This window comes from Aureobasidium melanogenum (assembly GCF_000721775.1).
Source record: "Aureobasidium melanogenum CBS 110374 unplaced genomic scaffold scaffold_14, whole genome shotgun sequence".
In the NCBI taxonomy this organism is placed as follows: Eukaryota; Fungi; Ascomycota; class Dothideomycetes; order Dothideales; family Saccotheciaceae; genus Aureobasidium; species Aureobasidium melanogenum.
Window position 1 is genome coordinate 638679 of NW_024470066.1, and position 13691 is coordinate 652369.

At 39.9% G+C, this 13691-nt stretch overlaps 4 protein-coding genes across 4 annotated transcripts; 3 read left to right on the plus strand and 1 right to left on the minus strand.

The window, feature by feature from the left end:
- Positions 1-283: 283 nt before the first annotated feature.
- M437DRAFT_32750 (concanavalin A-like lectin/glucanase) lies at positions 284-1156 on the plus strand (the record flags this gene model as incomplete). Its single annotated transcript, XM_041019238.1, has 3 exons — positions 284-578; positions 629-1004; positions 1060-1156. Coding segments are annotated over 3 exons (768 nt in total), but the record flags the coding sequence as incomplete, so codon positions are not given.
- Positions 1157-1180: 24 nt separating this feature from the next.
- M437DRAFT_51485 (uncharacterized protein) lies at positions 1181-2349 on the plus strand (the record flags this gene model as incomplete). The annotated part of the gene is made up of 4 exons (XM_041022190.1): positions 1181-1492; positions 1521-1525; positions 1624-2108; positions 2162-2349. The coding sequence occupies 4 exons, from the start codon at positions 1181-1183 to the stop codon at positions 2347-2349; spliced, it is 990 nt and encodes a 329-aa protein (XP_040878792.1).
- A 1798-nt stretch (positions 2350-4147) lies between these two features.
- M437DRAFT_85719 (uncharacterized protein) lies at positions 4148-4437 on the plus strand (the record flags this gene model as incomplete). The annotated part of the gene is made up of 2 exons (XM_041028332.1): positions 4148-4275; positions 4341-4437. The coding sequence occupies 2 exons, from the start codon at positions 4148-4150 to the stop codon at positions 4435-4437; spliced, it is 225 nt and encodes a 74-aa protein (XP_040878793.1).
- A 537-nt stretch (positions 4438-4974) lies between these two features.
- M437DRAFT_51545 (Thioesterase/thiol ester dehydrase-isomerase) lies at positions 4975-6084 on the minus strand (the record flags this gene model as incomplete). Its single annotated transcript, XM_041022200.1, has 3 exons — positions 4975-5482; positions 5535-5815; positions 5887-6084. The coding sequence occupies 3 exons, from the start codon at positions 6082-6084 to the stop codon at positions 4975-4977; spliced, it is 987 nt and encodes a 328-aa protein (XP_040878794.1).
- Between the last annotated feature and the right edge of the window lie 7607 nt (positions 6085-13691).

A 13691-nucleotide genomic window follows, 5' to 3' on the forward strand; every position in this document is an offset into this window, starting at 1 on the left:
CTCTCTCGCTTGAGTGCCGTTCAGATAAACGATATATCGATATACGAGACATTCGGGCAGGTCGAGGTCTGGATTCTTTCCCAGAATAATTGTTTGGACCAAGATCAGAGACTAACCCGTCAGCCCTGCCATCAGCGACGGTATCGTTTTCTGTATGAATTCTGGTGGCTTTTATTGCAGTAGAGTATATATGAAAGGCTCTGTATATCCTGGTAGGTTTTCTTCGCTGTTCTCTGCGTCTTTTCTTTATAATATCTATCTTATTTAATCTTGCTTCTTCATCATGAAGAAGGCTGCCACCAATCTTTTGGCCCTGGGCTCAACTGCCTACGCTTATACTTCTGCTGTGGGATCGAAGAGTGGCTGTTACTGGAACACTGATGCTGGCCCATTCAACACTCGTTTCGGTCATGACTTCAGTGTTGATCTCTATGCGACAGTCGAGAATCTGATTCCCAATACCTACACCGTCCTTGCCGGTTTGAATCCCCTTGCTCGTCGCTTTGACCTTGTCAACGTTGGTCTTGATCCACTAGATTCTTCCTTGACGCTCACAGTCCCTGGTGGACAAACCACTGGTAATTCTACCTCTGCTGTCATTTCTACCTTCGTCTGACACGACACGTAGGCCCCATCTCAGTTGCTCAGCTTGAGACGGAATACAGTGATATTCTCTATGCATCTGTCCGCACTGTAGCGAAGATTTCCAACGTGCCAGGAACTACTAATGCTTTTATCTTTTATGCCAACGACACCCAAGAAGTCGATTTTGCTTTCTTAACGTCGGACATCTCAAAAGCTTGGCTTACCAACGAGCAAACAACATACGGTGCTCCGTACACAACCTACAGTGTTGCTGCACCTGCTGATGCCAACACTGCTTGGCACGAGTATAGACTGGATTGGTTGCCTGGAGTCAGCAAGTTCTACATTGATGGAGCATTGGTGCAGACCATCACGGACAATGTTCCGACTACACCGGGATCTTGGATCTGGAACAACTGGTAATCTCCCCATAACTTCTTGCACGCATCTGATCATTACTGATATCATTCACAGGTCTAATGGCAATGCTTGGACTCAAGGACCGCCTCTTGAAGACAGTGTGCTGAAGATCCGCAGCATCGATGCATACTTCAACCGCACTTCTGTCGCGGCCAACATTAACTCAAACCCCAACATGTGTCCTGCTGTTGCTGCTTCATCATCTTCGTCGAGCGTTGCACCTTCCTCTTCATCGAGCTCTTCCAGCGTGGCTTCCTCGTCATCTGCTTCCGTCAGCTCATCCTCGGCTTCGAGCTCGGCATCTGCTGCCTCATCGTCTTTCAAGTCGTCATCTTCATTGATCACATCGACTACTTCATCCTCATCATCCTCTTCTGTCGTCGCTGCCAGTACTGGTCCTGCCACGGTATCTTTCACCACCACTACTGTTCCTTGGACCGGTACATACACTGCGACATCAACAGCAGTTTCTGGCCTGGCCGCTACTGTCTACATCCAAACACCAGCCAAGAAAGGACAGGTCATCAGCACATCTTCCACAGCCAAAGCTTCCTACACAACCGTGACCACGCATTCGGGTACTGCTTCAACCATTGGCTACGTTACCGCCACCCCCAGAGTCGCCGGCGCAACAACCACAGTAACAGTTGTTTATCCTACCCCTGTGACCACTTGTGGAAACCAAGGCATCAACTTTGCTGCTTATACCAACAAGTATTCTGGCGGTCAAGCAACCTACGGCTATCCCTCTTTCATCCCCGAGACCTACAAGAAGGTCACACCCTACTTCTCCGATGTCACAACATACATTGCCGAATCCAACGATCAATGGGGTGACTGGATCAATGTATACGGATACTACCCTGTCGATGGCTCTAACCTTGTTCTTGACCACACTTTCTACCTGTTTGCCTCGCAGACTGGTTACTATTCCTTGAACATCCCTTACACTGATGACATCCAGTTTGTCTGGGTTGGCGCTAATGCCGTCAGTGGATGGACTCGCGCTAATGCTGATATCACTCAATTCTGGAGTTCGCAGATTGCTACACAGACCCCCCAGACATTGGCCTACTACCTCACCGTTGGCCAATATCTCCCCAGTAAGTTTTTCTACCATTTTCTGCTTCAGAATACAGCTAATAATCGAGTCCAGTCAGAACACTTTGGGGCAACGGCGGAGGCCAGGGAGACATGCGTTTCAATATCTATGCTCCTGATGGTAGCAGTGTGCTTTCGAGCAATGCGGGACAGAATTCTGGAGTCAGCAGTGTCGACATCGTGCAAAATCCTTGCAACAGCGCCCTCGGAGCCAAGTTCCCTACCTGGGGCAAGGAGACTTAAAGGTCTAGTGTTTCCTGAGGGTCAGAAGCTGCTGTTGAATTTGAAATATTTTGTCCGATGTCCAAGAATATATCATGGTTCAAGTAGAAACTACAAATTTGTCATCTCATCCTTTCGCCTCTTGACTTTACATGATAGTTCTGCCTTTACTGTCCAAGGATATAAAGGGTATACATCGAGCCGAAGATAGTGGAAAGCGACAAGTGCGAAGCACAGTGAATCACGCCCAAGAAGTCACACAAACGCTTCACAATCATTGACCCGTTGTCATGCTCACTGCACAACCCTTGCTGCTGCTCTATACAAATAGCATCTCCTCGCTAAACAACAACTACTAATCTCCTGCGACAGCTCTCAGTGCAAACAGGTATTGTCCCAGGCAGGAAACCTCCAGATGCTCTCAGTCGAGCAGATCGGACCACATCTGTCCCGCGGTGTTGCAAAGATCTTCATTTCGAAGGCAAAGCAACTTAACAGCAGATCACAGGTCATTGTCCACCACCTGAAGCCTACCACTCTCCCGCATCGACCTTAGCGGAAACGAGATCTTGATGCACATCACTATCATCACATGCATAAGTAAAACAATCAGAGATTTGCATAGGGGTAGCAAGTACACGGACCCTGATTCTTTGTCTACGTACATATGTACAATTCTCAAGAGCGATACAACACATCATGCTGTGCATGGTGTGAGAAGTTGAGATCTCTGCCTCTGGCGTTGGGAGCGCCATTTGTATCAGAAGAGAAAGGGGGATTTAAAAATGAAGACGTTCTTTGTACCCACCATCGCGAGCCAGAACTCGTATCGCTTAGATAGCCGTCGAGGTTGCAAACGACCACAAATCCAGCTAAAAGCGACGGAATCATGGCACGAGAGAATAGCATTGCTTTCCCACGCGGAGGGTGGGTATTCCAGAATGCATGATGAAGCCTGCTATTAAAAACCAGGTCTGATATCATTTGCTCATATGGAACTCCTTTGACTGACATTCTTACCGATACATCTACCTTCCTAAATTGTCCGCTCAGTCTGTACATAAACAAGATGAATCGCCGCCGATTCCTTTTCTATCTATTTGTTCGGATCGACACAATGGTGAGGCTCTTGGAGTGCATAACCGCATACAGAATATGCTTTATGAGTCTTTGTTGCGTATATATCCAACCACTATGTTATTACACCGCTGTACACCATCCCTGGCAGGTCAGCGGCCATGAGGGTAATCTCAAGCTCAAGACCACCGAACAAGCTCAGCATCAGTTTGTCCTTTGTGTGCTCGGTTACAACTGAGATAGGCTCAAAGAATCTTCCAGTCCTGCGCGTAGTGACCAAAGTGATCTTCGGCGATAGGAGGGTGATGCATGCGGCCGGCGTGAGGTGGCATTGACCCTGGGTATTTTTCTACTTCAAGATTTCATGTTGTTGCTCCCGTGTGGATCTAGATCCATGAGTGACAATTTCTCTGTGCTGTCTTGGAAGAAATTATCAGACTGCGAAAAGCTGAGACTGTTTTTCAACACTTTCAGAATGTCTCTCCATGTCTGGAATAATACTTTGTTCTCTCTTTCGATGGTGTATCAGATGCTTTCATGTAGCAAGAGAAATCAAGACATATGTTCCAGACAGTCTCACTGATGAGGACAGCGAGTTGTACACAGCTCTACCATCACAAGTCGCTCATATAGACCCAGCACCTGCTCTATCTCTTCTCTTCAAGCAAACTACAGAAGCACAAACTCAGAGTAAGTCTTCAACCCACCCCTTTGAATTGACAGAAACTTCAAGTACAGAAGCATGTCTCCACCAATCGAGACCCATTGGTACGACAACAAGGCTTACTCGACAAAGCCTGACTTGAAGCAGGAGATTGAGGCCGCTGTGCGTGCACAAGCTCCTGCTGATGCTTCTGCTGCCTACATCGCGTAAGTCTCGTTCTATCCAAATATTCAAAAGTATCAAGGGAAGAGACTAATGTTCCTTGATGCAGGAATGGCTGGCATAGTAGCAGGTCTGATCCTAGGGACCATGGTACTGTGGATTACAACAGAGGTGAGAGTCTGGAGCGTAGGCACATCTATCCTTGACGGACCACTGACTCAGCATCCTTGATCTCTTTGCCTTGGAGTTGGAGTAGGAATAAAGATAGAGGAAGAAGATGAACGGCTATCTCGAGCTTTGGCGTTTTCTTTCAATGGGATTTTGTAAGTCTAATCTCAGATTTGTTACAAGTACCTGTTTGTGCTGTGCAATTCATATATCCGCTACACCGTTGACTGATTGTTCGACCTTTCTTGATGAGTACAGTTTGGTGGATCTGCCATAGAAATCCAAAATATAAAGGGGATATGGATTGATAAAAAGAAAAAAAAAAACCATCAGGAAGGCCGAATCTGTTTAGGCTTTATGATATGAGATAGAAAGGAGCGACAGACAGAGAATTTATGGAGAGAGAATACAACGAAAAAAATGAGATCAGAAAAGAAGAAAAGATAGCAAGCACGCTGCATGTCTCAAATCGGTGAAAATGCTATCACATACAAGATTTGTTGTTGCCATATTCTAGAGCTCTATATGAAGCAGGGCCCCGGGCCCGAGTCTATGCTATACCCATCAAAAATCCTCTACAGACGTTCTAGAGATTTTTTGTACGCCTTCTCGTAATTGTTCTCACCAAGACCTACCCTGATCATGCCTTCTTGGAAACTAGTAGCCACATGCGTACCTCCTGGTCCAATGATGCGACTGTGGTGCGTCGCTCGTCCGCCACCTGCTCGCGTCGTCCATACTTCCTGAGTAAACCAGTGCTTTTCAGATTGACTCTGCGTCATGATATGCAAAGCAGGGGTGTGGAAAACAACCGTATGGCTTAAACTTGCCATGTGAGTGAACTTCTCGCTGACCTCGAAGTGGTTGGCTACTACGAAGAGTGAATTGCGGTCGGATGCGTACAGGTGTGCGCAGGCATGGATATTCGGGTCTGGCGGTAGATCACCGATTGTGCGGTAGAAAAAGAGCTGCCGGCGGTCGAATGGTGAGAGCGAATTGTTGTAGGCTGTCATGTCTACCTTGCGACATTCAAGTCCAGGAAATTCATCATTTTGGCCCGTGGCTTTGCGACGAGCGTTGTACCTGGACCGAATGAGCCTGGGAAATTCCTGAGAAAACAAGTAATAACACCTACCAGGGCACATCCATGCTTGGTAATTCCTCCCAGTCTTCTGGTTTCTTGCCGGACAATACAGCGCCATACTCTCGGTCTAGATCGATCTTTTCTTGAACATCGAAATGGCTCTCCTCAGCCAGTTTAAAAGAACAAGTGCAGGTGAAGCATATCCCATCGCCCTCAGCTTGGGTAACGTTCACTAATCGGGTACAGTACGACCGGCCATCGCGGATAGCTTGAACTCGGTAGACAAATGGAATCGAAGAGTTTCCAGCCAGAATGAAAAAACCGGTGACATTCTAGGCAATGAAGTCAGAATTATGCTAGAAATTACTTCGCCTCAACTGTGCTTGGTGTTCTGGGTACTGACATGTATTACAAAGCCAGGCTTGACCGTCTGCGCCGCTGCCCAGACGGCTTGTGAATATACATGGCCACCATACGCTCTACCAACGGCATTAGGAGAAAAGGGAGGAGCGATGCTGCGGAAGGTGGTATCGTCCACTTTTTCTAGTGCGACCAGGTCCACGAATGGTAGATATGAATTTCCATGTCGAGGGGGTCCCATCTCAGCAAGAATCGAGCACTTAACAGGCCCGAAGATCAAAACACGAGGTCAAGGATCTGTTGCTTGGCAGATGGAATTGGCGTTTCGGAGAAGCGAGGGAGTCCATGTGATAAAGAGACTCTGGAGATCAAGCACGTCGAGCCGAGGTGAACCATCGGCAGTGGGGGATCAGCTTGTGGAGGAAACGTCCATCGCCTCGGTCGCATCTCGGTCAGTTGCCCCCAGATGATAAATCTAAGCACTAACAAAGTAGGGACAACAGAGGCTCGCCGAAACAATATCAGCATTTCAAAGAAGAATCAATGTCGCCGATCATGCGATGCAATACTCAAGCGGGAGCGGCCTGTTGCTCAAGAATGCTGCCAAGAACATAGAATTGAGGAAATCGTGATCAGAACAAAGACAGCAGAATAAGATGAGAAATCATGACCTCTCTGGTTGGCAAGATCTGAATTTGGTCTGTGTTTCGTCAGGGCCGCACTGCCACGTGCCATGGAAGTCAAAGAACTGACGCCGTTAGACACAAGCGATGGTGGAGTTTGTCGTTTCTTTGAAAGAAAAGGGTCGTGATCAAATTCTTAATGCAGGAGTCACGAGACTGTTGATAAATACAGCTTATTTGAGACGTCGTTCTCGAAGTCAAGCATCATGTGGGCAGTCAGACAAGATTGTCCTCATCGACCGCCTACCTCATTAGGAATTGCCTGTATAACAATCAAGACATCTTCAGCTGCGCTGTGTCTTTTGGGTGGTCCTCAAAACACGTTACCGTGTCTTCCCAAGGGCTATACGTAGCGACGGAGATTGAGATCGAGACATGTATTCTCCGTCCATCCCGAGCCACGACTCTCGTGCAAAGATTGGTCAATAACTCGTCGATAGTTTACCGCCCTAAGCGGAGACTCCCAAGACGGTACGACGTCAATGAGACAGCCGACTCGGCATACCGAAAAGTTCTCTGAGGTCGGATGTTGCATCGGTTCCACGGTTCTGTCAAACAATAAGGCCGACATACCACCGTAAATACCACTGAAGAGGGGCCCGGGGCCCCAACATCCCCACTCAAGCTCTCCACAAGTGGTCTCTTCCATGTTGTGGGACCTACAAGCGTCTTGGTTTTGGCGAGTTCCTCGCGTGAGCTGGTATGCTTCAATATCTTGGCTCAGCCGAGATGCAGCAGGCGGAGCCGTGTCGTTGGCACGGCGCCAAGTAATAAGTAAATGAAGTATGGGGGAGATAGTTCAGTCAAGGTACGCGTAAGCTTAGCCAAGGTAGAACCAAAAACGCACAGACAAAAAGGGACCGTGCACCAATAAGTTAAGATTTCAACCTTGCTTAAGTTTCTTATATTAACAAATACATACTATATATACTATAATAGTAAGTAGTATAGTAGGTGCAAGTAGTATTCCTACTTAGATTAAAGAGCTACTAAGTAAGTAGGAGGTATAGAGCTAGTATCTACTATATGGCCTATACTAACTATATATAGACTATTATATTATCCTTTCCTCTTATATAAACAACCTAGGAAGATAACGTATCTAAAGAAGACACTATAGAAGATAAGAAATAGGATCTTCTTTTTAAAGAGTAAGAGCTTAATAGCATTAAGTAAGGTAACCTTAATACATATAATCTATCACTAAATATAGTCTCTATTAGCATAGGCTTAGAAGAGGTACCTATTAGCTTACTCTTAGCATATACTATATATATACTAAGCATTAGCTAGGTTACCCTTACTACTACTAGTATTATTATTAGTAGTAATAGTCCTAAGAAGATTAAATACTTTAAAGCCTTCGACTATTTAGTTGTTTCTAACTACCCTACTATATCTATAAAGGGTATTCTTTACTTTGAATACTACTTAAAACCACTTATTAAAATAGGCTATTTTAAAGAAAGCGTCTACAAAGCCTTTAACCTAATCTAGTTAAGGGTATGCTTAGCATATATATAGTATATGCATCTTGCTAATATATATAATAGATTTAATTCTCTACTAAAGGATAGGGAAGTATCTACTAAATAACTATACCTTTACTTAATCTATAAAAGGATAAAAAGGAAAAGGAAAAGGCCTAGTATTTCTAGCTACGTTATACTAGTCTATAGATCTATAGTAGACTACATCTAGATATCATCTACCTAAGCCTAGCATATAATCGGCCTATGATAAGTACTATTTAAGCCCTTTAGCAGCGTTAATTAAAGTAGGCCTTTAGGTATACTATTAAGGATAAGACTTAAGACTAAATAATAAAGTATCTCTAGGGATTTCTTAACTAGTATAATAAACAACCTTGCATAAATCCTAAAACTAGTATAGTAACATATCGAAATTAAAAGCTATATATGATTAAGCGGCTTAGAATAAGTTTATACTATATATATACTATGCATATGCTTACTATATAACTAGATTAAGTATCTAGTATGCCCTTATTATAGTAAATAGGAAACCTAGTATCGATCTCGTGCTCTACGCTAAGATAATGCTTATATTAATCTTCGGTATCTACGGCATCTTGTTTAAAATTAGTACTGTTAACTAGTTATTTAATTAACTTGCATATATGTAGGTAATATAGGCTATCGACAAAAGCAATATAGTATGTTTATATTAACTATACGTTTAGCATATGCTAAGTATAGGTAGGGTTTAATTACGTAGATACTCCTAGTATTACTACCTAGCTCTTTAGAGTATATAATGTTAGATTTAATATCTATATTCTAGTTAATATAGAGCAATTTAACTATATTCTTATAGTTATAAGAGGCAACTATAGCCATCATCTACTATATCTAATAAGGCTTCCTAGCGACATTGAGGAATAGTTCTAGGTAATGCTTAAGGAAGTAGATATTCTCTAGATATTAGCTAGTAAGCGCATATGCTAACCATATGTAATACCTATGCTAAGCCTCTATAGGACGTCTAACTATTGCCCGTCCATTTATCTAGTTTTATAGACGCCTTAGAGTTAACCGACTAAGTAGGATCTATAAGTCTCTTAGTAATCTTAATCGAGTAATAGTACTAATTCGGGAGGAGCGGCTATATTAGTTTCTAAGTAGTATAGCCTACGCTAGTAAGTATAGGCTAAGTTTATAGCTAGCATATAATACTAATAATTAATAGGCATCTATCGAGAGTAGAATCTTAATAGGCTTAAGCTAAGCGAGGATTAGTAGATACGCTATGTCTAGGATCTTAATAATAACGGACATTACCTTATTATATGCTATATCTATGCTTAGACTAAAGCTTTTTAAACTACTTAACATATCTAAATAGATCTTTTATTTAAGATGGTATATAGAACTATAAATGTTTATATAATTTAATTCTAGGACACTTAAGTAAAGCATAAGTAATGTATATGCTTTATATAGGCTATACTTACTCTACTAGGAACTAATACCTATATCTACGCCTTTATTAATACCGACATACGGCTAGCATATGCTAAGATGTTTAAGTAGATCTTTCGTGTCCTAGGTAATGTAGCACGCTAGCCTATTTAGTTTAGCTATATCTATAGTATAGAGGAGGCCGTTTAGACAATTATAGTTAACATGTATAAAAAGTAGGCTCTAGGTAAGGTGCTTACGCTAAGCCTATGCTAAACCTATACTAAGCTTATCCCTAGGCTTTAGTAACTTTCTCTATTTAATTAATCCTTCCTAGGACTAGAGAGAGCATCTTATCTATATACTAATCTTTTACCGTGTCTATATTCTTCGAAACTTCTATAAACGATGGCTAAAGTACATAGCTATAATAATAGTATAGGATTATCTCTAGAATGCTTACTCTTAAACTTAGCTTAACAAGCGTATAGATGCTATATGCTAAGCATACCCTAACCTTACGTCCTAGATTAATAGTAAGAGGATTAAATAGATATAGGCTAGCTTATGTCGAGAGGTATTAAAGATACCTATATCCTACTAGACTGCTATATATAAGGAAACTAGAATTAGTAAGAGTAGCCATTTTTCTAATAATAGCCTCGTTAGCTATTAGTAGATACTTCTAGGAGTAGTTCTTATATTAGTATATGCTTAGCATATGCTTAAATCTTTTACTAACTCTTTATAGGTGTAAGGTCTATTTAATATCGATATTTAATCGAAGAAAGGACCTTAAAAAAGAGGAAATTATAGATACATAGAAGAATTAATCTAATACTTTATAGTATGTAGCAAACTTCTAGTAAGCTAGTAAGTATAAGCCTAGTATCTATATAGCATATGCATAGTATATGCTAATTCTCTAGTAGATAAGGGATACTAAAAGTCCTAAAGATTAAGAGTTAAAGACCTAATAAGACCTTTTATTATATTAAATCTATATTATACTCCTACATAGAAAGATTAGCATATGCTAAGCCTATCCTAGTTTAGCTTATTACCTCCTTCTCCTTCTTAGTCTATTATACCTACTAGTAGTATTAGACATGGTAGTGCTACTAGGGCTATAAGTATAGCTCCTAGTATTACTCCTAGTATTGCTATAAGTATAGCATTAAGTATGGGTCTATCTCTACGCCTAAACTAGGATAGCTCTTAGCTATTAAAACGGCAGAAAATATTATCTATGCTATACACCCCCTTAGCATATAGTTAACATATACCTAGTTATCTACTTAATCCTAGCTATTAAGCACGACTACTATAGTAGATATACTTTTCTTATCCTAGTTTAAACCTAGCTTAAGGCATGCCTATGCTACTAACCTACTTTCTAAACTAAGTATATAACTAGTAAGGGCTTACGCTTAGCTTTAACTTAGCCTATACATAGTAGACACTATTACTAGCTCTACTTTAACATCCCTAGATTCCTTTAATAGGCATAGGTCTAGCCTATAGCTAGTAGACTTAAAGCTATACTAATATGTCTAGCTAAAGGTCTTCTAGTAATAATTAAGATTAGGAAGTAGAACTTACATAATTAGAAAGAAAGGTAGAGGGGCTTAATTATATCTACTATCTAAGGTAGCATATTTAGAATGTAGAGACTATAGATAGGTAATAGGGTTAGTATATAGTAAACATATGCTACTTTTAAGTATATTATAACCTTCAAAAGCTACTACTTATATCCTATGTCTTACTCTTCTTCTTTTAACGCTAAGTCGTAAGCGTGCCTAAAGTAGGCCTTTTTAGTTTACTAGGCTTACTACTAGGTATACTTTACATATGCTATACATCTACTAAGTCTAGGCCTAGGTTAAGAATTTCATTTACGGAAATAAAAGAGGTATCTTATACTTCTTATTCTATATTAGCATTTAAAAATATCTAGAAGCAGGTAATAAGGCTGTCTTAGTTATAAGCTAAGGGTGCTATATCTTCTACCTTAGTAGAATTAGTGTCTTAAAGCATATGCTTAACCTAGGCTAAGGGTAGTGTTCTAGGTTATTATACTTAGGCCTCCTCTCTAGGCATAGGGTTAGCTTTAGCTTAATATAGCTTAATAGCATAAGATTATAATTAGGCCTATATAGTTAGAGGTTAAGAATTAGCCTCTACTAACTCTATCTCTTAAGACTAGATACGCTTTCTCTTTTTAGAGGCCTTGCTTTTTATAAGCTTTAAGGGCTAGGGCTAGATAGCATAAGCATAGTATAGGCTAAGTATATTCTAAACATACTTTATAGTAAAACTTAGTACTAAACTAACTAGCAAACTTAGGTAATAGTTATCTATTATTATAGATATGTTAGAGACTATTAGCTAGTATAGTAAAGAACTACTTACGTAAGTTATGTTATATCTAAGGCATACTTATTAAGTAGGCTGCTAATAGGTCTATTACTATATCTTATTAGTATTAGAAGAGTAGAGGGAAAGCATAGGCTATGCATATACTATAGCTCCCTAGCATAAAGAGCATTTCGCTATCTACCTAAGCGTACCTAATGCCTAAGTATATTTTTACCTAGGCTCTTTTTAATAATAGATAGATTCTTTCGCACTAGTAGGTTAAGATACCCTAGGTACTTATTATAGATATGTCTTTAAAGCTAATAAGAGATTAGATACTACTTAGTATATGCTTAGCATAGGCATACCTACTAAAGGTTAAGATATAAAGGATTCTCTATAAAGAATAGGCCTATCGGCTACCTAAATATTATATATAAGGCTATTTACCTATAATAGAGTATTACGAGGATTTAGTATAGCTATAATAGTATTAGCATATGTATTATATAGGTAGAGCCTATACTTACCTTTAAACTCTTCTATTATTATAACTTAGGGAACCTTTAAAGTTTAAATGTTTTATAGCTTAGTAAGAAGCTAGCCTAGATTTAGATTTAGGATTAGGCCTAGAAGAATGTAAGCATATGCTTAGTATATACTAGGCATATACTTAGACTATAGTAGTAGCTAAATTAAGAAGGATTACTTATTTAAGAAATCCTAGGGTAGTTATATTATTATAGGAGGTATATAAGATCTTAATACGACATTATAAGGAATATATAGTAGAAAGGAAAAAGACAAATAGAATAGAGGATAGAAGAGAAGAAATAGGTTATATAGAGCATATGCATAGACCCTTACTAAGTTAGAAAGTCGGCGCTTATCTAGCTAGTTAGTAGGTAGATAAAAATACTTACTATAAGGCTAAAGCATAAGGTTAGCATATGTAGCCTTTATTCTTAAGGATATCTATAGAGTATAGTAAGGAGACATAATAATAATATAAGGTAGCTTAAGTTAAGTAGCATATAGTTAGCATATAGTTAGCGTATGCTCTATATATTCCGGTTTTTCGTAGTAATAAGGCATTATCTAAGCCTATCTCCTTTTTAAAAAAACAATGCCTACTACCTATCTACTTCTTAGGAATAGTCTAGGTAAAGCTAACTCTACTATAACTACTAACACTACATACTAACTATAACTACTAATACTATATAGCAATAGGCTTTATAAGTAATATATAAGTCTTTTATATGCGCAGCGAGCATAGAGTTAGCATATACCCTATATAAATAGAATAAAATACTTTAAGTTAGCTTTATAAGAAAGGCATAGGAATGTAACCTCTAGAAACTATAGACTAGCCCTTTACAACATACCACTAGATTATATCGTCTATAGCTATAATAGTTATATTATATTACTATAGTAGGAAATATACTAGTAAAAGTAGCTATCTATTATAAGAAGCCTAATATCTAGGGCATATAGTAAGCATATGCTCTATATAAACATAGGCAAATCTAGTATATACTAGATGTGTCTAATTCTCTAGGATTTAAGTAACGGTAGGCTATCGTCGTTACTAAGGTCGACTATTATACGACCCTACTATAACATTATCTATAGCTATAATAGTTATTCTACATTGCTATAGTAGGAAATATACTAGTAAAAGTAGCTATCTATTATAAGAAGCCTAATATCTAGGGCATATAGTAAGCATATGCTCTACATAAACATAGGCAAATCTAGTATGTGCTAGATATGTCTAATTCTCTAGGATTTAAGCGATAGTAGGCTATCGTCGTTACTAAGGTCGACTATTATGTAACCCTACTATAACATTATCTATAGCTATAATAGTTATTCTA